We start from the raw sequence: 27,148 nt of genomic DNA on the forward strand, positions 1-27,148 counted from the left end.
ATGCTGCTGTGTCGTGTGTCATTTTTGGTGTCTCGAGTACCTCAAGATGGCAAACTTTTAGAAAACAATCTGAAAGCACGAGTGTTTGGGAAAAACAGTCGCAGAGGGAGAGCTTTCGTTGATTCCCCGTTGCATCCTGAGCGAGACATTGACATTCTTGGCATCAAGTCAAAGCACAATCACCATTGGCATTGGACTCAGACAAAGGTGCCCCTTGTCCCCTCTCCTGTTTGTAATATTCATATGATATTCATGAGATATGGACGTCATATATTCATTTATATTATATTCATAGGAAGGTTATTAAAGCCTTGCTGAATACTGCTTGAGCTTTTTTAGATAATGTTCAGAAGCCGAGTGCGATACAGTTTGGGACCATGGTCGTCTCTTGGAAAAAATATAGATCTTTCAGTACAGGCATAGAGGAAGTACTGTTTCAGTGCCAGTTAAGGACATGTGGGTGTGGTGGAAGACAGAGCTGCCTGATAAAACTAAGCTCTCAATACTCTGTTCCAATCCTCCCTTATTAGCACACGTTTTGCTGACAGAGAGCGATTAAGGACACGAGTGGCAGGTGTGAGGCTGGATTAACTGAGAGTAACAAGACGGAATACCAAACTCCAAACAGCAAATGTTATTGGTGGCAATTTTGGTGCCAAACAACAACCTCAACGTCCCCAGTTTGCATCCAGTGGAGGATCCTTGTTGCGTTTTATTTCCCATCCCTCTCTCGTCTATCTACTGTTGCTATCAAATAAAAGGTTAAAAATGCCCTAAAAGATCATTATTTCTAAAAATGATGGTAACTTTGCCTGCTACAGCACTGAGAAGGCTAATCACCAGAGTCATGGGTTTTACACTCTGCAGTATTTGATTCATCGTCTCTAATATCAAAGGGACATGAGCAGGTTGTAATACAGATCTGTACTTACTTCGACACAATATCTGCAGTGTGTGTAATTTGCCGTCTGTCTTCATGGCAGGTCAAGGCGCTGTGGTAGATTCCTCTCCGCTCCACTATTATCCCCGGCAGCTGGTCATGTACGCTTGATAAATGACCACAGTGTAGCCAAACAGAGCCTACATGGCTCCTATCTATCTTTCTCTACCGATCTGCCCTTTCCTGGTACTTATATCCTTTGTATCAATCTCTAAGGATATAATCGCTTCCTGCACTAGTAGAAGGAAACATTGTACAGGTTGGTGTGTGTGTGACTTTAGCATTGTAATGCTTGTATCTTCTTCACCATTATGGGGGGTAAACGCTTTCAAGCACCGATGAACCATTGGCTAAATACCATAAACTTGCACAGTGTGGGGGTCAGAAATGATCAGTTTCCTTGGGTGTCTCATGGTCGCATAGCAACACGCAGCTCCCCAAAATCACAAAGTCCCCTCTCTCTGGCCCCACACACACACACAGACAGACAAAAACACACATGTACATACACCCACACAGAGCTACAGGGAGGTGACAGTGGGGCAAGTCAGCGTGACTTTGCTTAATGACATACAGCGTGGTCTGAACACTGTACATACGGCCATATGTCAGGGCTCGTTTCAAACGGCAGCCCGCAGATTTACATTAATATATATCCTTGCAGCTGGTCCCAGTGAGGCTGGGAAGAGCTTAGTCGAGCAGAACCAACCCAGGAATATACAACACATACACACATATACACACACACACGCGCAGTCTGTATATCCAACTAAAGGTGACCCCGTGACCAGGCAAGGGGAACAGGATGCGAGTGTTCAAGTGTGTGTAAATGTGTCTTAAAGGAAGTGAATGAGTGACTTGATCAAAAGGATTTCGTAGAATTGCTATTATCAACAAGATGAACACACAAACAAAGGATATGTCCCTTGTAGATGTATGTCACAGTATGTCAGAAAGTTTATGGCATGCGTATTACGTTTAAAAAATTAAGAACAGTGTATCATCTCGTTTATCCTACTGATGAAGTGAGGTCTATTTTTGTAACTATTTAAAGGTGAGCAAGCACATATTCAAACAGTCTTGCCATGTTCAGTGTATTTTTTTTGTGCGATTTCTATGAGTTTCCTACACAGCCACCAGATTTAGCTGCATAGGATTTACAAAGACCATCTAAGTCCTGAACTGATCACTCGACATAGTTTGCTAAAGCGCACCGATGAATCACTGCAGCAAACGATTTGCGTGTCTACGTCCACACTACTTTTAACCCATCATTTGCCATAAAATGTACAGCAAGACGTCTTCTCCCTCTTTAACATATGAAGTTATGGCAGATGGGGCCTACCTGCTGGCTGTCTTTGAGTGACAGAACGAAGGCATGGCTCAGGGTGTCCAGGTGGGCCAGCGATTGCCGCAGGTGTGTCAGAGCCTCATCAAAAGTCATCCTTGCTGGGTGCGACCCTTCCTGCTCACCGCTACCTTCGCCTCCTCTCTTCTTGCTCTTCTCGCCCAGCTGGCGCAGGGCTTTGGTGGCTCGCTTTATCACCTCCGATCTCGCCTGGATGCTCAGCTGGAGACAGGATAGGATGGACGGAAGGAACAGAATAAGGAGGAGGAGGGACGGAGGGGATAAGGAAAGCAAATTGGGGTGAGGGTGTGGGTCAAATTGAGGGAAGAGAGAGAAAGAGAGGTGCACAAGTTTTGTGTATTCATTTCAAACTTACCATGTTGACGAGGGGCAGGTATGGCCCGATATATATATGCACCAAAATACCACGAGGAATTGGGGTAGCATGTGTGTGAGGAGTGTGTCCGTGTGCGAGAGAGATATCATAGCTGCCAGCCTGGTGTGATTGATTCTATTCAGTGGGAGCAAGTTAGCCATTCATGGAGGGAAGAGAGGGCCTTTGGCTGTAGGAGGTTTTACTCTCATCCATGGAAGCATGTGCGCGATGACAAGCCCCACACACCCACACACACACACACACACTCACACTAGGTAGACACTTAGAAATCATCCAACTTCACATTTCCACCTACCTCAGCCACACACTCAGACACATGCAACTCATACCTCTGCCTTTGCTAACATGACTGAGACTGACAGCACTTCTCTCTACCAGGACAGGTTGATCACTCAAATGAAGTTTCCTGACAAACCTGCACAATTTATTTTCGGGGGGGTAAGTATGTATAATCAGTGTGCGCGTACATAGTCTTTTGTTTTACTTGAGTGAATTAGATACAAGAACTCACAACCAACTTCATTCAAAGCCTTGGGCAAGGTTTGAAAACAGGCTGGAGGTTGAGCTTCCACTAAAGAGGCTACCTCAGATCAATACTTCAGAGAGGGGAAAATGCCAATGCTGTATTTCCCCTCAAAATATAGCTGAGATACGTCCCAGCCATCCGTCTCACCCTTTGGCTTTGTAGGAAACGGATCAGTCCATTGTGTGCGGGGCAATGGGGGTGTGAAAGGTCAGATGCATTCCAGGTAAAGGGGGTAAAGATTTTCCTTTGAGGGTTCAAAAGGGAGAGAAAAAAAGGAAAGAGGAGGAACGTGAGGGAAGAAGGAGCAGACAGTGGGTTTCTGAAGGTTAATCTGCATGTTAAAAAGCACAGTGGAGAAAATAGTGCCTGGTGGGAATTGGAGTTTAATTGGCTCTGAAGTAGAGTGGGATCAATTAGCTCTCTTGGAGTGTCTGGGAAAGACAAAAGTGACATTGACTAAAGGTCTGGGGTGGGGAGGGGGTGGCAGTGTGCCAGCATGAAAAAGAGAAAAAGCAGTGGGCTACTATTGATGAGGTGCGCTGAGACACTTTCCCCTGCAAGACAATTTTTTCAGAGTGCTGTAATTATGTGGCTGAGATTTCTTGTGCTATTTCATAATTTATTTTATAAATCATGACTGGTATACGTGTGCTTTGAGGTGGCAAAGTGTGGATGTGAACAGAATAAATTAGAAAAGGGCTTATGACGTTCCAAAAATGTAGCCGAGGGGCACGAGAGACGACTGGGCGGACGATGGAGATTACAAAGTGAGGAAGATGACAGTTGGATGAATCTTGTCTGGGTGGCTGCCGGGAACCAACTACCTTCTGTGCTGCAATTCTAAATCGTCAGTCTGCCAAACTTACACCAGTTCCTGTCTGAGCCTCCTTCACACTGTACTGTGTCATATAATGTTTCCTCTTTTCTGCCTGGCGTACAGTGATTCATGTGAAAGAGATGGCTGCATTTCAGGGGGAAAAGAACGCTGCTAAATTGCAAATTCAGAGCATATGATTGAGGGATTGCCTCCACACGGCTCTCAACATGGAAACGGCTGAGCTGGTGGCTCGAAGCTAGAAGAAGAACGCTAACAGTGCAAACAATGGTAACAGTGCCCACAGACCACACAGTGTTAACCTGAAGGGTAACTGGTAGGTGGGCTCTACGCTTCTGCGTCAATGCCGTTGGTTGGGATGCCGGTATAAGCTTTGACCGCGATGAGATGCAGTGCAGAGTGGCGGCCATTAGCTAGCCAGTTGGTAACACACACACACACACACACACACACACACACACACACACACACACACACACACAGAGACTCGGAGTCACTAGCCGGTCCGGCTACGTAAAAACAAAGCACAGAGAACCTGCTCCGGTCGACACATCTTTACATAGCAAATAGTTTGCCGCTAGATTAATGCCCTGAATTTTACAACTTTAAAAAAAACACAAGCATCCCTGTTTGACCGAATTTAGGCTTACATGTTCGGCTGCATCAGGTGAGAAGGTGATGGTATCCAGGAAGTGGACAGCGTCAGCAGGGACAAGCCTGTCCAGGTATTTGCCGCAGGTGTCGTACGCATGGAGGTATTCCTGGTCGCTCTGAGGGGGTCTCTTCAGCAACTGTGGGTCTCCTTTCCAAAAGAGCTTCTGCAGCCACACTGCGTGGACTGCACTGGGGGACACTGTGGTCCCTCCACCACCAGGCACAGGCAGCCGATTAGCAAGTTTGGAGATAGATAGGACGTTCTGACTGGTCAGAACTGGTTGTAGAGTCAAAAGCGGATCCAATGATTCATCAGTCAGGTTGCGGTAGTTCAAACCTGCAGGAGAGAGAAGAGCTCAAGGCGTCACAAACCAATAGTGGACGTCACATTGAGTGCGTCTACTTCTTATACAGTCTATTCTTTGTACACATGATCTACTGTGGCTCACATGTTCAATGCTTTCTAAAGGGAAATATTCATTCAAGCTCAACACAGTAACACGATGAATAAAGAATATGACCTTTTAAGTTTATTGTTAAATTTACATTGTTGAATATATCACACTGATTCTCTTTACTGCTACTCTTAGAAATACAGCAACATTAAAAACACAAAAGGCATTTTGAGGCATTGTGCATACAGCGTTTACTTGACAAGGCAGAGCAAAACAGCTGCATTGTGGGGGAAGAATTAGCATTCAAATTACTACGGCACGCCCAACACGTCACGAAAGTGGCAGTTTTCTGCTGCATTAACATGCGACATGTCCAAACCATGCAGCACTTGCAGGATAATTACAGTGATTTGATATGCAGATGTTGTGAAATGTTCCATTACGCGACAGAAATGCACAGAAGAGAGTAAAAGGTTTATGTGAACAACAAAGATAGTGTGTGAAAAAGGGTGCGGTCTGCTTGAGTCCACATGCAAAGGTTTGTGGATCCGTCTGAAGGCGCCATACCTCCTACCACTGCAGTACTCTGTGCGTGTGTGTGTGTGTGTGTGTGAGAGAGAGAGCAAGTGGCGTGCTCTTGGTCTCAAGCGCTATCAGACAGACACATTACTGTGGCAACACCACAGCCTGTCTGGGCTTTAAATATTTAACACTGGTCTGCCTGTGGGGAGGGCTCCGTCAACACTACTCGGAATCGCTCGCTCGCTCGCACACACACACACACACACACACACACAAAACTGAGTGTGCACACACACACACAATACTTTCAGACAGGCCCAGACGGACACTTAAACCGCAGATAAGAGCTACATGCACTTACACATGTACACTCTCTCTCCGTCTCTCCCCTGCCCCACCCACTTCTCTTTCTGCCTCCGCCTCTTCCCCACTCCAAGCAGCAATTCATCCTCTTCCTCGGGAGAGCCCTGCTCAGACAGTCACCTGGTACTGTGTCTGAAACCGTGATGAATATTGGACACACCACCTGTCTCTACATAGTCTGGATGCCTTTTAAGTCTGTTTAGGAATGCAAATTAGTCACTTTTGAGTGTGTGTGTGTGTGTCTTAGAGTTGGAGTTAGTCGAAAGTTGGTGGCCGGTGAGACACCGCAACAGCCTGTGTGTCAATTTTGCTACAAAGTGTGAATGTGAACATGTGTGAGTGTGTGTGTGAGAGAGAGAGACACAGACTGTGCTAGTTTGTATGTGTTATATATGTATGTGCCAGCGCATAAGTGTTGCTCATGCATGTACGTACAGTATACATGTGTGAGTGCTAATGTGTATCTGGTGGTCTCACTTTTGCTGCAGTTGTTCAATTTACAGTTTGCTGAACAGCGACAGTCCAACAGGAGCTCAGCAAACTGCGACCAGGCATTGCAGCCCGGTCGACCTTGGGGATTTCTCCTCATTTTGAAGCCGTGTGTACGGAGCTCCAGTAAGAGCAAAGACTTCATGTTCCATTTCTGGTTTTGTCTCTTAACTTCCAGCTACTATAAGACCCTTTTCACAGCAGACAGTTGACTTGGCAAAGAAGGAAAGGCCATCATTAATGTTATTAATTAGTGATTACTGCATCCCATTTAGGGCTCTGATATTATGCGCGCTCACTCACTTACTGTCATGGGTTTGAAATAAAATCACCCATCTAGGGCTGGGCAATAATTCTGTGTGATCATTTATTGTCTTTCAACGAAATCATATATTGAGATATGCCATTATATTGTCGAAATTAACGATAAAAAACACAAAAAAACTGACTTTATCAGAAAATCCCTAGTGGAGTTAAATCTAACCATTATTATATTAGTATGATTACTCTGTATAGTGTGCATGCATTTAAATAGCTGGAAATATTCATTATTTTCTCCTGTATAATTCTACTTTATGTCTAAAAGAAAATGTCTAATAAAACGAGAAGATACTCTGTACTTTTTGTAAAGTATTTAATTGAACAGCTTTGTTATTTAGAAATCTGCTTTTGAAATAAAAGAACCATTGTTTAAAAAAAATAAACTACTAGTAATTCCAAGTGAAAATTAGTAACACTAAAGAATCAGTTTCTATTGTCGAGATATGATACGGTAGCTGTGTGTGTGTGTGTGAAACTGAAATGAAGCAGCAGCAGTGAGAGCTTAAAGTAAAGTACCCTTTTTCTTAGTTCATGCAGAAATGCAACAAAGTGTCGGTGTGGATGACTCAAAGGTGTGTGTTTGTGTGTTAAACACAGACATGTGTCACCGGTAAAAGCTGCGGCGTTATCTGGGGCTGAGGGAGGAAGCGAGGCGTGAAAACACAGCTGACACCCGGCTGACCTTTACTGAACTCCATCGACAGGTGACACCGCCTCCAGCCGTACACACAGCAAAGTTTGTGCACTCTAGCCGGACCGCTGAACCGGTGACACGCTACAACCTGGACACGGCGTCCTTGGAGAGGGGGGTGCTGCTGCCACAGACATCTAAGTGGAAACAGCATCTCACTGCGACGGCGTCGCCGTTTCGGGAGCTTAGGTAGAGCTTAGGTAGATCGACATATAATACAGAGGTGGATTGCCTCACTTGTCGTTTACACAAAAGTGCGAATGGTTTTGTTTGTGTCAATCCTGTTGCTTTTTTCTATTTTGGAAACGAACATGAGAGCTGGCGGAGAAAAAGAGGAATAGAGTAAGAAGAAGATGACGTAGAAGATGACGAGCGTGTTTGATTTGTCCTCTTTTCAGAGTGATATTAGGATTGGTGCCAGAAAGGTAGACGATCAGTGACATGCGGTTATCTAGCGGCTAGAAGGAATGTCAACATCTGTATGCGAGTCATCAATCATGCCGAGTGGGATTTTGTTCAAGCCTTCAGCACTTGACATTAAAGGCTTCCAGCTGATTTTCCACTAATAATATCGGTGCATTAACCCATGGCTTTCTTTCTCTATTTTCTCTCTTAAACAGCATTACGTGTTCGGCAAATGGGTGATTTTGTTGACTCTGATTTTCTAAGCAGTGCCATTGTCGAGCAAAAGCAAATCAATTCCTTTCTTTATGATAGATAGCTCCTGCATACACGATCGCATGAGCAAAGTGTGGATGAATACATTGCGGATGGATTAGTAGTTACCCATATCGTTAGAAAGAAAAGACTTAATCAGGCTTCAGTTGCAAACTGCATCCATTGATTGAAGGGGTTACATTTTTCATGAGAACAACAAGCTGCCTTTTGTTCTTCCTGTAAGCCACCTACTAGTTTTACGGTAATGGTCTTACCGTTGGCAACAGCTCGAAGCTTCTTGAGCAGTTTGACATGGGAGTCCGGCTTGATGGTGGTGGTGACGTAAGGCTCACAGCCGGCAGCGTCTAGTAAGGTGTAGTAGTAGAGCAGCCGGCTCTGGTCGCTTCCCTCCACAGTGGGCAGAACATACTTGGTCATGTGGCTGTAAAAGGCCTCAGGGTCGCACTTCAAAGTGTCAAACAGGCCGAGGGACTCGCTCCGGGTTTCAATATCCTTGGTGGAAAGACTGGATATGGAGGTAGAGGTACGGGGGGGGGAAAGGAAAAGAGAATAAAGCCATGAGAAGGTTTTTTGATTGTTCCCAAACCATGAAGTTTTCACAGGGATATGAACACACAGCAATAATACAGCCTATCCCGAGTTCAAAGCTTTTACGTTTGCTGTGTCAAACACCTGCTGTGTGAGATATGTCTTCTCTATGGAAATGATCCATTATGTACACAGGATGTAAAACACTTAGCAGCAAGTGTCTGGCATCACAAACAGCGGTTTGTTTGAAAAACAAAAAAACAAATTAAGATCCAAGTTGTTCACATAAGAAGAGATAACCACCATGCCGGAAAAAGATATGAGCAATACTGACAAAGAAACCATCAAAGGAGGAAGACAACCAGCACTGTAAAATATTTGGTAGTATAGAAACAGCACTGATCTGAAGACTTATCACCAAAGACACAGTCCCTCGAAATAAAAGATGAGGATTTCATAGATTACCACTGAGAATAGAGGAGAAAAGAAACGAGGAAGACGGAGAGAGAAAAGAGAGAGTAAGAATGGGATGTGGAAATAAATCGGGAAACAAAGGTTAAACAAGGGAATGAAAAAGGCAAAAGGAGAGCTAGTCGATGGTTACTGGTCGTCACCGAGGGGCTCTGAGCAATCAGTGGCTGTCGTTGAGTGCGTTTGTGTGACTGCGAGTGTGTCTATCTGTTAGAACGGGATGACATCAAAGAGGACAATGGCTCCTTGAGGCTCTCCATCAGAGCTCCCTGGGAGGCTTTCGCTAATGAAAAAAACAGACAGCGGCAGCAGACAATAAGCTCAATAATGTAAATAACACCAATCGTCCTCACAACAGGGGCTCTAATAAGACCGGAGTCAACTAGAATAACTAACTCCAAGTAAAGACTCTCCGTCACTGCTCCTCTCTCTCTGTGTCCCAACAGCACACAATCACAGTCGGATGTTTCATTATTTAATCACATTAGCACCAAAGTGACTGAGAGCACCAAGGCATGAGAACAATGGCGACAACTTGTCCCGGTAGGACCGTTTGAGTGGTGTTAAAAGTTCTCCTTGGCAAGCGCACACACGCAGGCACACACACACACACACACACGCAGGCAGGCAGGCACACACACACACACACACACACACACACACACACACACAGCTGTGAATGGCGGATTGCTTTGGCAGAGGGTGTTAACTGTGTTTCTTCAAAGCCAGGTCGTCGCCTCACCTTTGCCTTTCTTCTCTGTCCAGTGACGAAGTGTTTAGCGCCTCCTCTCTCTTCTCCATCTGTAACTTTCTGTCCCACTGATGAGTTTCCTACCGCTGCTCACTCGCTCGAGTGTTTCTCTCTCTGTACACAGCACTGCTCCCCTCGCTCTATCTCTGTTGTGCTCATGTGGCTGTAAAAACCAGGAGCTTCTCATTACAATCTTTTCTTGTTCGTTTTTTCAAAAGCCGGAAAAGAAACCGATTTAATACGGTGGAGTATTCCTCATTCTCTCTCATCCCGTCTCTCCTTCCCCGTCTCACATTACCATATTCTGTTTCTTGTCTCTTCCGCCACGTCTAAAGAAAATCAGGCTGCTTATATTCTTAAATTCAGGAGCTTATTTAACTGCCGTGGTAATCAGACGGACTCTATGGGGGCTTTGGCTGTGTAGTGATAATGATTCAGCGCATGTCAGTGTTTTGAATTTATGCAATACAGTTTGCATAAATTCAAAACAACACTTGTATGATCTGTGCTGCTAATGAGTACAAATGACTGTCCAGTAAGGGGGTTATGAAAGTGTGTTTGTGCTGTCCAGGACAATAGCACTCGACAATTGAGGGAATGAAACTGTGAACACAAATATCACATATTATCAGGTATTGTACGGTGGTTATATCAGTTTGTTTTTTACTGTAAACAGTTGCTCAGTGTCGATGGGAATGTCAATAGTTTTAGTCATTTGGCCATAAACCAAAAGCACAGGACAAATTTAAATAGAGCAAACTGGTGGACCAACCAACCTAGAGCGCCGCTGCTAGCACGGCTAAAATTCAGCTTTCACATGTTCAATTTCAGGCAAAATAAAATACTTTTATAAGAAAAATAATTACCAAGAATAACACAAAGTGGTATATGGCACAGTTAAGAACAGCAGGTTACATGAGGAGCTGATGGCATTAATGGACTGACTGCTTTATTTTAACTGTCAAACTAAATGGCCCAAGTGCTGTGCATGTCCCTGGTATCAGACAAAAGTGTCAACTTGTTTCAATCAGTTCAGTCAACTCGGTGGAGTGGGCCGCTTCAAAGGTCTGGACCCACGCAAGCCACGCATAGACCCCGCCTCAATGCAGTCAGAAATATTGTACCGTTTTGTTCCGCCGACTCAGTACTAACCCATACGCAGCTGTATCCTTCAGTCCAGCTCCGGCTTTCCCTGCTTCTCCAAGAAGCATGCCCTACAGTCACGCTCCAGGCTCAAACCTTGCATGAGAGCAGCACATCGACAATTCCAACAGTAAGCATCAGAACCAACAGCAGCCGAGCATAAGAACGTACGGGACTGTTCCTAACCTGTGTGCAACAGCAGCAGCACGGTCCTCATTCCCGCTTTTTTTATTCTAGGCTGGAACACTCATGGCAACTTCCTCACGCATACGCCAATAAGAAGAGCCTGTAGAAATGATCATTCACTTGCTCATAATTTACGTTTTGCTAAAAGATCAAAATACAAAATCTGCAACATGGCAGTAAGGAAGAACTCCATTAAGAGTAAAAGGTGAAACCTTCGGTGACGAGGGGAAGCTTTGCTGTGACGGGGGCGACTGCAGTTCACAGTGTTCTTTAAGTATTGATATAATTTGCATGCAAGGTTAAAGTGACTGGTTTAGACAGAGAGCAAAGGAGAAGGTTCAAATTAATTGGTGGATTTCATGAAAAGAAAATGGCTTAGGTCAGGGGTGTCCAAACTTTTTTCAAAGAGGGCCAGATTTGATAATGTGAAAATGCCCAAGGGCCAACAGTCCCTGCTGACATTATTTTAAACAATACAAGTAGCCTATACATACATTGTTATTTAATCATTTTATTTTCAATGACAGCAAATAGCAATGTAGCCAAATGTAAGCAGCTATAATCACTATTTTAAAGTGATTAGTGACTCGTCTAAAACATTTAAAAAAGGAATAACTTCAATAGAATCATTCTATACACTGTAGCTTCTTTACATTCTAATAGAATGTAAAGAAGCTACAGTGTTGCCTTTTCTTCCCACAAGAACGTAATTTTGTCAGGTTGATAAAAAAAATGTCACTTTACTTCCTGACATTATTGTTACTTTACCGCAGGGGTGTCAGATAACACAAAGAACAAGCAATCTAAACGCTAATTACATAGAAACCGATCAATATTCTCACCTCAAGACAATCTTAAATATGACTTAGTGACGGTCATGAAAAGTTGTCTAACATTTAAGTTCAACACACATGAAACAGGCTAACGAAAAAAACTCGGTCTTCTTCTCGGGGCAAATGTTTTCCGCTATTTTCATAACACAGTCTTTGATAAACTCACCTTCCGTAAAAGGTTTGTCATGTTTAGCAATTGCCATGGCCACTTCGTAGCTTACTTTGATGATGTTTTCATGTGAAAAGGACCGCTGCCTCTCGTAGTGTCTCTTTACATAAATAATGCATTTTAAGACAGAAGGTGCGGGCCATATAAAATCTGACCTCGGGCCGTGATTGGCCCGCGGGCTGGACTTTTGACATGCCTGGCTTAGGTTAATTAAGGGGTCTTTGCAACCAATATATTGGATTCTGGCACCACAGGAATCACAGAGAGTCAATACTTGGCCTTCTTGGAGTGCTTTATATTGATCCAGGACACTATCAACTAAAAGGAGCACAACTGGCAAAATGTCACTATTCAAGTCAGACTATTTTGACCACCTGGGAAGCCAAAAAGTTGTGACTGCATGGTGTGTAACACTGCCAGTCTCGGTTTCATTTACTCAGCGTATTCATCAACCGAATCCTGACGTGTGCCTAACATCCTCCGTGATGTTCGGCACACGCTGTGGTGGTAAAACTTTTACAAGACGCCGAGTTCATTTTAAGTGCACAGAAAAAGGGCGTCGCAAAACAGAGAGGACAACTCAATTGGCCGGTTCCGAAGTAAAAAGTCGACACGCTTTTCTGTTTTTGGAAAAGTAATTTTAATGATCTAACAGCTGTCATTAAAATGTCAATAGAACTTCATGTCCCTAAAGACTCCCTACGCACATCTACAAAGCCCTACACGCGGAGGGAACGGCTGAGGACGGTGGCGTTTAGCAGGGCATCGATTCCTCTCAAGAGTTTATTCTGTGTTAATAGGACTGTCTCAGGGACACTCTGGCTCTATCATCCATCTCTTCTTCCTCCATCCATCTGCCCCCTCCCCCCCTCCTCCTCCCTCCCGCTCACACTGATTCAGTGGGTATTTCTCTGCCTAATGACCTTTCTCTACAGCATGCATTCTGTAACACTTAGCGATGACTGCTCAGCAGCTCTTTCTACTCATTTGACCTTAAGTACATTTATGCATTTTTTTCCATTTGTCAACCCTTTGACCGTTTTATTATTACTATATGTGCTTATTTGTGCAGATCTTTACAGCGGCATCAGGACTTTTTAAAACAATTTACCCTACTGTACTGCCAGTGCGAGGGCTCGTTCATTGCTGCTTGTAGCTTTAATTACCAACTATATTACTGTGATACCTTTGAGTCGAATAGAGTAATGTTTGATCGCCCTCATCGAAAGAAAATAATGAATTGATTAAGATTCTGAATCACTATTTCGGTTTTGTCAGCCTGTACATGTAGATTCTTCTTGACCCAAATAGTGGAAAGAACTCCCCCACTGAAGTCAGGATTCCACAGTCACTGCCCATCTTTCTCCACAGCCTCACTTAGCTGCTTATTTAAGAAGGTTGCACTCCCAATCTCTCATGACATTTCGTTTTTTTGAGTTTGAATGCACTTATTGTAAGCCTCTTTGGACAACAGTGTCTGACTTGTGTTATTTCCCTTACTCCAAGCACCAGTGTCAGAGCTTGACTTGATTCCCGGAGCACTGTGCTGTGGCTGCTGCTGCTACTAAACAGAATGAGTGAAAGAATGCATCTCCCTACAGGTATCAACAAAAGTTTAAATTCCATCTCACACCTCTGCTTCTGTCTGTGTGCATCTTTTCCTTTAAGTCTCCCCTCGTCTGCTCTATTTATATCCGTCCCTGTGTCCAGCCATCCGTTAAATCAATACGCACATTGCAGATGCCTCTCGTCGAGATTATAGTGTGAATATTCTTCAGGCATTTGTCATGATCTTGAGATTTTGGTAGAAACTCACACACACAGCAGCTGTGGTCGGGTCTGAAGGAGGAATAGGTTGTAATTTATTGTTAAGTGGATTCCATAAACCATTTCCCTTATATCAGAATGCGACAGGGGGATATTTATCACAGATGCACACACGTGTGCGCACAAACACGCACACGCATCTGCTGAAAAGGCATTATATTAAAACAAGGAAAATGTGCAGAGCTAGTCAGTTCCCTAGCTATAAAGTCAGAGAGCAAATAGATTATGGAAATAGACTGACACACTCGCATCCTCTCTTCCTCTAAAACACAAGCACTCACATACGAACACATATTCTCAACATGTTTGATTTACCCTGGGGGTGCTACGAGTAGGCTTTTTATGGAGGCGGGGTTTGTCGTAACTCAGAGGCTGTGTTGCTACTTAAATTCACTTTGTTACACAGCACTTTTCAGACTTCTAAATAGAGGACAAGGACATGTGCACATACTAAACTTAAGACATGAGAATACAGAAGTAGACACGAGCAGTATGCGTTTCTTTATCAAAAAACAAATGCATTCAGGAGCATTTCTAGTGCACATTGACTGACTAAATATTTCAAACTGATGAGATGCTCAGGGAGAGGTTATGTGAGGGTGTTTTCATTTGTGTATGTGTGTGTGTGTGTGTGTGTGTGCATGTACCCGCTGTCTGTAAAGAGGAACTCGAGGTGAGTCATGTAGACCTCCCACAGAGGAACACTGTAGCGCTTAGCCAGAGACAGAGCGATTCCGTACACGTCGTCCTGCAGTGTCCTAATCACATGTAGAGAGGAGAGAACTATGATCAGATTTCATCGCATTGAAGCAGCAGCTCCCACTCATATGCATATGTCACATGCAGTGGGTTTGCTTTTGTTTTTCATGTCAGATTATTTACTCAAAGTTCAGTCATTCAGTCAGAGAAACAAGGCAAAGATGGTATATTGTCCACTCCCTCCTTACTCTGTGAGGCCAAGGATGGTCTCCTTCTTGTAGTCGGCATCGGAGCTGAAGCGCTGGACGTCCACTCCGCGGCCGAGCCCCTGCAACACCTGGGCCTGGGTAAAGTCCCTCAGACGCTCGTTGTACACATGCAGCTGGCCAATCAACTTCTGTTGCTCCTCCGGCCAATCCGAATACGCAGACACATGCTGCGTGACCAATCGAATGAGCTCCTTTGGGTCAGCCTATGAAAGGGGGAATAAATCTCATGTTTACTCACCAAATGCTGCTGAATGTGTTATTTCACGCTGCCTCACAGGGTAATAGTGTATGAAGAGGACACTTGTGCTAAAAGCCCAGTTTAGTAATCCTGAGAATTACTATAATGTATTACACCATCCTCTGAATAAAAGCACAGAAAAACTGGACTTGCAAATCCCTGGTGCTTTGCTGTGGGGGAGTATTAACATATCGGCTCCTGATTTTGAAAAATAAAATCTTTACCATGCCTGCCAGCATGATTTTTTTATGTAATTAAGAAGATGTTTTACATAATGTTAAACATGCTAAATGTTGAATTATCTTGTGAAGAATATATCGGGTTTGGTCTCAAGTTTCTGTCCTCTTCAATTTAGGGGAACGCCCACTTTAAACATTTCCGACCCTGGATTGAAAAAAATGGACTGAAAGCGGACTTGCTGAGATTACTGATCTATATATATCTATCTATATAGATATAGATATATGTAGATATATATAGATATATAGGCTTTAACCTTTGACTAATTAAAGCAATAGTATAATATTCCCAAAATCCAAACACACAAATAAGAAATGTAAAAGACAGCATGACTAAATCAAGCTAAATCTTTCCACCTCTTGACAAAACAATGGAAATGATGTGATAATGTGATTGAAATATGGTATTCACGTTTATTTTACACAACACACACACACACACACACACACACACCATGTTTCCATCTGCCGCCGTTCTTCATCTCTTCAGTTGAGTGGAAGCTTGAGGGACATTTTATGCTTCATCGTGGTGTATTCCCCGCCAAGCACTTTGTCACACGGCAACTTTATTACCTCTGCCAAGCGTTACAGAGTTATGTTTGTCTGAGTTATGTTTGTCTGGTCCTGTTTGTTCCTCTCTGTATATAATTTAACTGAACATCCAGTACGGAGAACAACAAGTGATCTGTTTTTATCTTTATTAGCTTTCAAATGCAGTTCCTACTCAGAGCGATACAGGAAGTGCACCACGCTGTACGAGCCATAAATAAACTGCCCTGAAGGCTCCTCATTAAACTACGTGACACGCTGGGGTTCAAACAACCTGCACTGCGTGGTATCTGAAGCTTCACAGGTCTTTTGCTGCTTTGCAGTGGCAAACTAATGAAGCCATTTTCACAAATGGCTGTAATTTAAAAAAATAGGCAGCAAAAGGTAGGGGAAGACAAATGTACCCTGGCTTTACTTCTATAACTTCTAAAATGTTGCTTCCAGGAAGACATTGACTGAGTCACCCCATTTAAATCAGCCAACTCAATATATGCCTTTTTTCCTACGTGCCTGGAAAATATGGGTAAATGTACCAGGAACCATAATTGCTACCGGGACTCAGGCCTATGGGGAATTTGACGGTGGCTACACATTTATGATTGAGAATGTCATGCGTGGGGAGCGGTAGGCGAATGTTGCATCTCTCCCATCACCTCTGTTCTAATTAAATGAGCTCCGGAATTTAGTTTTTGGCATCTTATACGTTGTTGCCCAGCAGGATGAGATGGTTTATTTGTTGATCTTATTTGCATAAGGTAATTATGGCTGCTGGAAATGTGTGAGCTTGAAAATGGAGGTGTGTGTGTGTGTGTGTGTGTGCGTCTATCTCTTCCTGCTCTCAGCACGTGTGTGTGTGTACATGTGAGTCTTTAGATATGGCTTCGGCAGCAGACCTGGTGGCAGTTCAAAAGCAGGACAGGAGAGAGGAGAAGAGTTAGAAAGAGCAGAATATTAAAAGTGTAGAGAGTCAAAGGGGGAGGAAATAAGCCAGGAGATTGGAGCATGGAGTCAGGGAGGGGAGGGAGGGAAAAAGTAGGGTGGTATTTGTTAATGCCGGTATCATTTAAAAAATTCAGACAAGGAAGAATGACACACAAAGGAGAACATAGGGAGAGAGAAGAAAGTCTGCTGGAACTGTGATGGACAGGCCGATGTTTGAAGAACTTTATTGAAATAAGTCTTTCATGATGAAACTCTATTTGCTGTCTCTCTCCCACCTGTCAATCATCTACAACACTTTGTCCTTTCAGCTAGCTGGATTAAATGTTCCATAACCTCTCCGAACATCGTTTTCCCCTCCTCTCCCCGTTACCGACGAATCCCTGAAATCCTTCCTCTTTCGAAATAAGTATTTCTTTGCGATCCCATTTAGTCTTCAAATTAAGCAAAGACAACACCCGCATTCCTCATTTTCTCTTCATCTTATATAATTACTTGCTTATTTAATTTCAAAGTATCTTAAAAAGCCACTTATAGTCTGATATAAATGTATAAACTGTATGTCAAGTATAATTGCATAAGGTAGCGCGTGATTTTGCACAGCTGGGAGGAAGCCAGCTCTCTCCAACTCCCCTTTTAGCTGTTCCACCGCAGCCACGGGCTCTTCTCTCCACGCTCCCCCCTCCTTCCTCTGATGCCGCTTAAGCAGGAACAGTGTAAAAAAAAATAAAAATTCTACGTCTCGGTCTCAAATCTTTTCATCCACGCTTGCTCTCTCATTTCACTCCTAATGTCCCCTGTTACTGGGTTTCAGTCGCAGCCCTGCACCCATTTAATCTCCTTTTGCCTTCTCCAAATGCTGCCTGAAATAAAATATTATCATAGGAACTCTTTGAGTTAGTCAATGTTATCATAGTAACTAAATCTTAATATGACATAAGCAGCGTTCCGCCTGTGATTGCTAACAATATGTAAATATTTTATAGACTGCTAATATTATTAAAAGATACATTGATATCAACATGTTGTACGTGTATTCACAGATTAGACTCCTCATTTCAGGCATTGTTGTACTTTTCGTGTTGTAATATATCCAGGTAACATCGTGGCTGCTAAGATAATAAGGTGAAAGATTTATAGCCGCGCTAGCAGAATAAATTCATATTAATTGCAAGAGTGTTACAATCAAAACAGACCATGTGTTTTAAAATGTGTTTGGGGGGGGTTAAACTGTGTTTGTGTTACCATCACATCATCAATGCCCCTTGTAGTTTTAAACACATTGTCTCTTTGAGTGGTAAGGAACACATAGAGGTTACATGAATTCCCCATCTAGCGTGTTAGCTAGTAACGATCCCAATGAGATATGTTTATATCATGCCTAACACTTAGCTATACAGTCAGTGGCCTCATTAGCACTAATTCATACAGTACAGTATGTGCACATTATTAGGCAGGCTGCTGTAGAGGGCTGATCGCTCCATAAACAAGCTCTGCTGCACTGTGGGTCATAATACACCATGAAGGGGACTGATCACAGGCCTGCCAAGAAGACTGCAAAGACACGGACGGGAGGAACAACTTAGCACAATCAACCCCAGTGCATCGAATCAAAAGGCTCAGAGAGACTACATATAGTCTCAAACCTTCCCCTTCAACTGCAACAGTGCATTAAGAGTTCATATTTGTCTAATAGGGCTCTTTCTGCAGCTCTTCTGCTCCACGGAGCTCCCGTGGGTAAAATATAGGCCGCTAATGATCGTGGTACAAGAACTCAATTTGTACAAGGAGAGGAGAGCAAAGTCATTGAGTTTGCCGTGCTTTTCCTATGATGGGGCAGTGATTCGGTCTAACTCATTATTCCAATCAATTCAACAACGGGGAGATGGCGCAGTTGTCCAAGGTCGGGTCCCGCACCCAGCAGTTTGAATCCCGTTTGCGGCCATGAATTAAAAAAGATAAATAAATGAAAAGCATCTGCGTGGACACGGGCAATGTGAAATGTCACTAGATGTAAGCAAAGTGCCGTTTCATCATGTGATCTCGATGCTATTAGGGAAACACTTTCATCTTTGCTCTTAAAACAAGTTCTGTCTGCCGAGTGCTTTAATGAAACTGTGCGCTTTATTTTTCCAATTTATTTTTTTTAATTTCCCATATTATTTCCAATTCACTGACTCAGTACAGAGCACCTAACAAGAATTGATGGGCTTTTATTACAAAGGGAAACATCAGGATGAGATGTTCGAAGAGCTAAGAGCAGTTGTTCCGCATGATGTACTCTATAGTCACGCTGTGTGTGTGTCCATAGCCCGGTTGTGCATGCTTTATATGCGCCTTTGCTTGTGTGCACCAAGAGTGTGAGTGATCAATACTCAGTGAGAGAATGGCGACTGCAGGCGAAGATAAATGGTGTGATTGAAAAATCTCAATCTCTTTACTCAGCACATTGCTGAACGTTGGCGGCACATTCACAGCTACAACTATGCTAAGCGCCAGGATTCTGACACACACAAGTACAGGTAAGCAGACCTCAACACATCCATGAGCACGGGCTGTTGTGCAATACTGTGTAAATACCACCAGCAGAACAATTACGGTACAGAGCACCTCTATGTCGCAAACGAGCACTTTAGTCGGAATAATGAAAACTTCCGGTGCGAGCAAGAGGAAATCAGCTCATTATGCCTCGGGGAATAATGGAAACCTAGCATCCGTGTCATTGAGCCCGGTGCTGCTCCGGTATGCCTGGGAGCCGTAATCATCACTTAGACCTGAGAGCCAATAGTGGGCTACAGGGTCTGTTTGTTGTACTGCTCTGTAACCAGAGGCGCCCATCTATGTTCCCGAGCTCCTATGTTCCAGACTTTAGACATTGATGCATGTATGAATGGTTTTTTAACCATTCAAATTACATTTGAAAAGTCCATTTTGCTTCATAATTTTGCAATTTGAATTGCAAAGATAGTACCTAAGGACGTAACTATGAGTGTAATATTGTGAGAGCTGAGAGATATTAGAGTGACGCGGGGACCACTGGCTTATTTTTCCAGTCTGAATAAAAAAAACGCTAAATGTGACTAAATCAGCCTTAAGTTAATTACCAATTTTGGTAAATGTACTCGGTAAATATATGAAAATATATGAAAATAGCATTTAAGGGATTGAGGTGAAGTAGGAAGGGCGGTAGAGTAAAGAGAGCGACAGGGTTTTAAATGAAAGGATCACTTTCAATTTGTTACGAATCGGTTCATTTTCATAATCATACTCGCCAAAGGATGACTCAGGTCTGGGAACGAGGCAAATTTCACAACAACAACAAAAAATAGTCCAGGGAAACTCGCAATGTAATGTCTTTTCCACGATTATCCAATTTGGAGGTAAAATCAAATGAGAATGTCAGACATAACGCCCTCATTAATTCCATCAAGCACGCTGAAAATGCAGTTTGGCCAGTAGTTGTGTTTTGTCTTCCATGTATGTTTGGATACCCAGATATCAGTGATTAACTTGGTGATCATTGTGTTGAGACTTCTGTCTCACACCTGTCAGTTCCAAAGGATTCCTCATAATCAAACTGAGGTATTGCTGCAAACCTTCATGGTCTTGTTTCTATATAGCCACTGTTACTGCATGTTGTAAAGTTCTGGTCATGTGTTTATTAGCATAAATGTCATAAACTAACTCATGTATGTGTGAGTGTGTATGTGCTGAATAGATAAGGTAAATAACATGTCAACAACAACGATTGATGCATTGGTAAATCATTCCTAAAGGTACATATTACTGTAGGAGTCAGGAGTCAGAGCAGCATACATTTTCACAATGGGTGCTGATGTTTATCATATGTGACATTTAGGAATAAGTACTGTATGTGTGTGTTTTTAATGAAATTGACCTTAGGTTTCCATGTTTTCTTAGCAGGCAGTGTCAGCTCCAAAAAATGTTATTTCTACAGAACAGTGAGGGAACGTTGATTGATGCTTTCAAAACCCTCAGAGAGTTGCGGTCCTATTTGCGACCGAATGGCTTCGGAGTCTTGAGTGTTTGGTGTCTTATTGCTTGGGTATGAAATTATGCGATAGCGACAAGAGAACCGAAAAAGCGTGAGAGCTATAGAGGCGGTGTTGCTGCTCCTCAAGTGGAGAGTGAGAAACACTTAGGGACAGCTTGACACACACACACAACGCACACAAATACGTTAGTCTGCAGTTACACGTACACATTACACACCAACAAAAGCATGCACACAAACAATTCTACATGTAGAAAAACTATTAGAAAAAACACATGCTTGTGTATGCAACATGTTATTCTCCCCCGAACCCTAACTTGCAATGCAAAGCAAGCACGTGTGAGATACTTTGATACGGGCACCCTGTCATACATATCTGCAATAACATATCACACGCCATGCAACGTGTGCCCTTAAAAGATAAGAGAAAGCGAGAGAGCTCAAGAAAGCACAAGAGAATTGTATTAAATATGCAGAGTCAAGATAGTATTGTGGACGGTGAGGCCCGAGATTTGACAAGAGCGAGACACGTCTGTGGAGGGGGAAATAATCTGAAGAGTGTAGGAGGAGGAACGACAGCAGAAAGAAGCCTATGGAGACACGTAAAAGCAGAACTGTCATGCCAACAAAGCAATTCATTTAGCTGACAGAGGAAAAATAAATAAGGAAACAGAAAGGAAACATAAAGAGCACACACACTGGGGGAGAAAACGACGGTGGATGAGGAGAATGAAAACGAGGGTAAAAGGGTCGGAAGGTTTTCTTCCCTCTAAAAGTTGCCACTACCTCATCAATAAGAGCGGAGTGAAGGCAAGACCTGGTACACAACGATAACAAGCTGGAAGAACACACTGAAGAGGGAAAAACTCAAAGGAAATGGCCGATGATGAAAGAAAAAAAGAAATGAGCTAAAAATGAAGGTACTGTCAAAGTGTAGAGCGGAGGCGGGAAAGCGGAATATATTTTTAAGTTAATGGACTTGAACTTCACTTTAAGCAGGAGGTTGGGGAGTGATCACTGCCATTAGGTCGCAGGGAGCATGTATTTGAGCGTGTGGGGATGAGCATGTGGCGTTGAGTAGAACTTGTTGATGTGCGAGTGTGTGTGTGTGAGCGCGTGTTTTTGTGCACAGTTCTGACCTTGAATGTCAACTGGGATACACTCATCCACTTCTTCTGCAGGCCTCTTTCCCTCTTCCGTTTTATTATTTCAACATTTTACCTCCACTTCCTCCACCTAGGCTAAAGCCCACGAGAGCCACAGTCCACTCAAGGAAAAGGTCAGAACCATTTCTTCTTTTTATTCTCCACCTTATCACGCCCGCCGCCACTCTCCTCTTCTTCCCCTTCCCACTCATATGTTCGGATCTCTTGCTTTTTTCTTGCTTGAATATTGTTTTTTCTCACTTTGTGACTTATGTAACATACAGCAATGTGACCTGTTGTGGCTCCTTTTGGCTTACATTGTTGCAGAAAAAAAAAAAAAAAAACATGCGACATTAGCGGGCCACCATATCCGACAAATACATTTAATTGGCAATTTGCACACGGGGAAATTTCATGTAATCCAAAGAGTCTGAGAGACAGTGAATTATGCAAAAATGTCTGGCTGCTATAATTAAGACATCTGGGGAAATAAAATCAATTTACACTTAAATCAACGCAAACAAACAGAAGCATATAGACACATATTCCAGGGGTGGTTTTGGATTAAAGCATAAGTAAGTGGATTACTATGCTGATGAGTAAAAGGATGATTATAGTTATTTCCCAGTTTGTTCCATTATGATGCTTTTTGCCCGTTAAATGAGTGTAAAGCCTTTTGTATTCCCACTTCGCCACGAACAATCCTCTCTGTCCATGAAGCCGAATGCTGTTTGAGCAAAAAAAAGGTGATAGAAATGTAATTGCAACGCACTGAGATGAAATCAGAATTGCTTACAATGACTCAGATTTCTGATCTCTGATTCTACTGGAGATACCAAAGCTTCCAAAGATACCAAATATTTCAAAATGAGCTGAAACAAAATGAAAAGTAGAGTAAGTGTATGTACTGTAGTCGAGTACATGGCACTGACAGACAATATGATGACTTGGGTGACCTTAATGCTACTCAAAAAAAAAACATTTAAGTAAAATAGATAAGGGTCTAAACTTGTGTTTTTGTGCAGGTAATTGGACATGTTAGCTTAGCTAAAATAAGTTAGTTATTTATATATATAAAAAAGTATTGAACAAGTTTCATATCATGTAAGACATGAAGAGATGTAAAGTGATTGGTAGAATTGGGATTGCTGCTTAATCGACTTGATAAAGATTGTTTTGGTGGGTAAGTATGGGCTGGGGTTCAGTGCTACACAGACGACACACTCATTTATAATTCCACAAAGGACATGACTGCTTGTTCCATAATTACTTAAAACAGTTCAAAATGAGTTTTGGCACCACATCCTCCATTAGCTTAATATCATCCTCAATGATTGTAGCCCAGTATCGCCCTCGTCTCGGTGTTATTGCCATGTTTGGCAGTCAGCACTCCTTCCTATTCCTGTTAAAACAACTTGTCTTCCCAGCCATAGCCTGAAACTCTTTTGTCTTTACATTTACATCATAGTCTCGCAACAAATACGCTCTCATTTGGATCACTCTGTGCGGGCTTGCGTCTCAGCTGCGTGTCATGGGTGAAACCTGCGACCTGAAGCGTTTCACTCAACCGCGGTGGAGCAGATTGTGCTGCTCACTTTGGCTCTATCCAGAGACAGTACAGTACAGTAACCCTGTAACAGATCTGAACCCTGGGGGACACAGCGTTTTGTCTGTGGTGGTCCATGGCTGTGAAACGCTCTGGCTAAAAAGCTAAAACCGCAATGAGCCTCTCGGGTCTCCAGAATATTCTTCAAAACCCATCTGCTCAAAACAAATCGATCTTTAGGGTCTGCTCTGAAAGCCACGGCTTCAAAACTTTTGGATTTTGTTTTATCTCTGTTTGTTGCCTGTATGTTATTGCGCGTCTTTCTTTTTCATCGATTTGGACATGCTTAAATTATCTGTGAATTTGTGTTGGGCAAATCGCAGCATTTTGGGCCAAGAAAACCACTGTAATCCACAGAACTTTCTATCAAGCATCATGGAGACTGTGTCCCCTCCCACCTCTGCAGTGTACCCCATTCACACAACCATGCTAACCTGGTAGAGAGCGTGGTTCTTGTCCTTGAAGCAAGGTATGAGGAGAGAATAGATCTGCAGGGAGTAGTAGTACGCAGCCAGCTGGAGCGACAGGGCAGAACGACACTGTTTCTCAAAACACCTGTTGGCATCCAGTACCTGCATAGACGGATGGAAATATATGAATGACAAAGTATGCAGCTGGTGGGAAATGTACTTTATTCCAATAGTTAATCCACTGAACTAATAATAACATCCAAAAGCAGTTCAAAATAAAAGTCCAAAATTCAGTGGACCAGTAGACGCTGTGCTCATCGTGTCAAACCATGCAGAACTCAGTCAGTTTTGTCAGTAATGTCAGTCTAATCCGGGTGGAGTTAACAAACTCTCCAAGAAATATCTATGTAATATCCACTCCAGCAGTTTAGTGTTTCACTGGAGATGTGTGTTGAGACTCACGAGGGATCTCACTCCCTCCACTTGAATCTACTGTAGTAGTTTCTCCGTCTTATATTTCATCTTCTCAGCTATCAAAAGACATGTACTGCTCCTCTGACAGCTGGGACAAGATGGACAAGGGCCACATATTGTTTATAGTATGTGTGAATGCTGATTGACTTGAGGGAGACATGAAGCTACGTGAGATACGACGGGCGTTGTGTGACGAATGTCGTGCTTTTGATGAACTGCTACTGGTATATGTCACTCAGCAGCATTACGCCGGTGCCTTTTAAGAGCGACTTTGATTCGACACACTGATGATGCAAACTGTGTAACACAATAGCTCATCTAGAAGGGTGAGGAATATGGACTCCCTCAGCCAGAGTCTCACTAAAATACAGTCACACTTATATCATCAGAGTCTTTTTGTATGTGCCTAAAATAAAGCTCTGTGTGTGTGTGTGTGTGTGTGTGTGTGTGTGTGTGTGTGTGTGTGTGTGTGTGACTGTGTGTCCACCTACCTGAGGCAGAGCCAGTAAGTAGGACAGAGCCAGCATCATGTCCCTGGGAAACGCATCGTTGGCCAGCTGCAGCAAAACTGGAAAAGGATGGAGGGATGGAGAGAGAGAGGAAAGAAAAGACTTTAACTAAAGCACTGAGGATTAACAACCAACCCTCCCCTCTTGGACGAGTTTCATCCCACGTTTGTTAAATACAGACGACAATGGCTGTCAGAACACACCTCTCTGTGGGCCAGACAAAAGAGAGGGAAGGTAAAAATAGAGGGTGATGAGAAGAAAAAGGGGGGAACACAGAGTCAAGAAGCGTCATTAAAAATCCCCCCCGAGTTCTGGGATTCTGTCCATCTTCTCGCTGGGCTATTGTGGGCACGTCTGTTTGCATATGCTGTGTACAAATGTTGGTTGGTTGTGTATGCGCGTGCATACGTGCGCGTGGACGGTTTCCTGCACGGGGAGTTTTCATTATTCAAAGAGTCAGTACATGCCCACTTCTAATAAGTGCTCTCCAGATGAGTCCAAACGTCATCTGAGTGCACTTTAAAGTTGAATCCCCTGCCTGAATGCCAAATCAGTCTATGCATATTGACTGTGAAGTTTGATCATAAGAATCCTAAAATATCGTTCTTTAAAACTGGTTTTGACTCGTCCATTGATCTGGTAGAGAAGGACAAGTTGACTGTGAATAAGCAGTTTGTTCTGCAGCTGTGAACTGCACTTCCATTTACTTTGTGCATTGCATTGTGGGACACGGTATGCATCAACACGCTCACAACACGCTCAAACAATCAAGTACACTTGATGTAAAGCCCTATTTGCAGGGGACCGGTATCACCGAGGGACATAATGGGATTTAGAAATCGCCCCCCCACGTCTCTGTTTTGTGCGGTGCATTCGCTCAGGATAAAGGAAGCATTTTAATCGAATTTACTGACATTATCCTCCACGTAGGATGCCAAGGCTTTGTGTAACATCCGCTTAAATTAAAAACATTATGCTATATGATATTTATGTTTAATACTATTTTATTATTTAGGCCTATTTATGCATATGTAATACTCACAAAGACCTCTTGCTCAGGTGCGTATAGGCCTCCAAGCTGTGAAGCATCATTTAATTGCAAATGCAGCCTCCTGCTTTCAGTTAGTATGTAATATGGAATTGGGACACGACCCATGTTTTTGGAGTCCCTAAGGCTGATGGGATTTGGAGTCTCGATGAGGCTTTGGTCACGGGGATGCACTTTTGTCCACTGCTTGCCTCGAGGCCACAACAGGCAAACACAAGGATGCACAATCACACACTCACACCAAACCCTGTAAACACACAGACTCCCTCAGTTATTCACTCACTCACTGTGAGGAAACGGGGGGAGAGAGCAGAGAGAAGCAGAGGCAGACGGATTCACTTTGTAGTCTCAGACCCAAGGAGAACAAAAAGCCTGTGTTGGTGATAAGAGCCTGAGACAAAATGGGACAGAGCGGAGAAGAGTGGAGCATGGACACTGGGAGAAAGGCGGGGGCACGGGGGGGGGGGGGGTGCATACTGTCAAACAGAATGCACATAAATCTTCATATGTGCGCAGGCAGGCCATTACCTGACATATACAGTTTGAAGGTTCAGTGTGTGTGTGTGCATGTGGGAGCCGGGGGCGGACTGATGCGGCAGCTTAAAGAGCCATAACAGCTCTCTTAAGCAGAGTGCCCACCCTCCTCCTTCCCCCCAGGGTTTCAATGAGCTACACCTCAGAGTGGGCTGATTACACGCCTCTCTAAAGCCGCCGATACCATCGAGACAGGAATTACCAGAGGGGTAAACACACACACACACACACACACACACACACACACACACAGAATAGATAACCCAGACTTAAAAGCAGACAGTATTTCTGCTTGTGAGGAAGAGAAAGGAAGGAGAGGAAAACAGACACAGTGTGTATATGTGTGTGCGCGCGCGCGTCCACACACACACACACACACACACACACACACACACACACACACACAC

The 27,148-nt window shown here is 43.3% G+C and overlaps 1 protein-coding gene across 2 annotated transcripts in view; it reads right to left on the minus strand.

Annotated features, from left to right (window-relative positions):
* Nucleotides 1–27,148, minus strand: part of nbas (NBAS subunit of NRZ tethering complex) — a 127,942-nt gene that overhangs the window by 37,842 nt on the left and 62,952 nt on the right. For both annotated transcript variants that reach the window (XM_031870363.1, XM_031870362.1), the window contains exons 40-46: nucleotides 25,142–25,218; nucleotides 24,201–24,338; nucleotides 15,015–15,238; nucleotides 14,715–14,825; nucleotides 8,414–8,664; nucleotides 4,697–5,037; nucleotides 2,286–2,510 (exon numbers count right to left, since the gene is read on the minus strand). In XM_031870363.1, the coding sequence (XP_031726223.1) occupies nucleotides 2,286–2,510; nucleotides 4,697–5,037; nucleotides 8,414–8,664; nucleotides 14,715–14,825; nucleotides 15,015–15,238; nucleotides 24,201–24,338; nucleotides 25,142–25,218 (1,367 nt within the window). The remainder of the gene's footprint in view (nucleotides 1–2,285; nucleotides 2,511–4,696; nucleotides 5,038–8,413; nucleotides 8,665–14,714; nucleotides 14,826–15,014; nucleotides 15,239–24,200; nucleotides 24,339–25,141; nucleotides 25,219–27,148) is intronic.

Source organism: Anarrhichthys ocellatus, unplaced genomic scaffold (genome assembly GCF_004355925.1).
Source record: "Anarrhichthys ocellatus isolate YVR2014 unplaced genomic scaffold, GSC_Weel_1.0 scaffold52, whole genome shotgun sequence".
NCBI classification, from domain to species: domain Eukaryota; kingdom Metazoa; phylum Chordata; class Actinopteri; order Perciformes; family Anarhichadidae; genus Anarrhichthys; species Anarrhichthys ocellatus.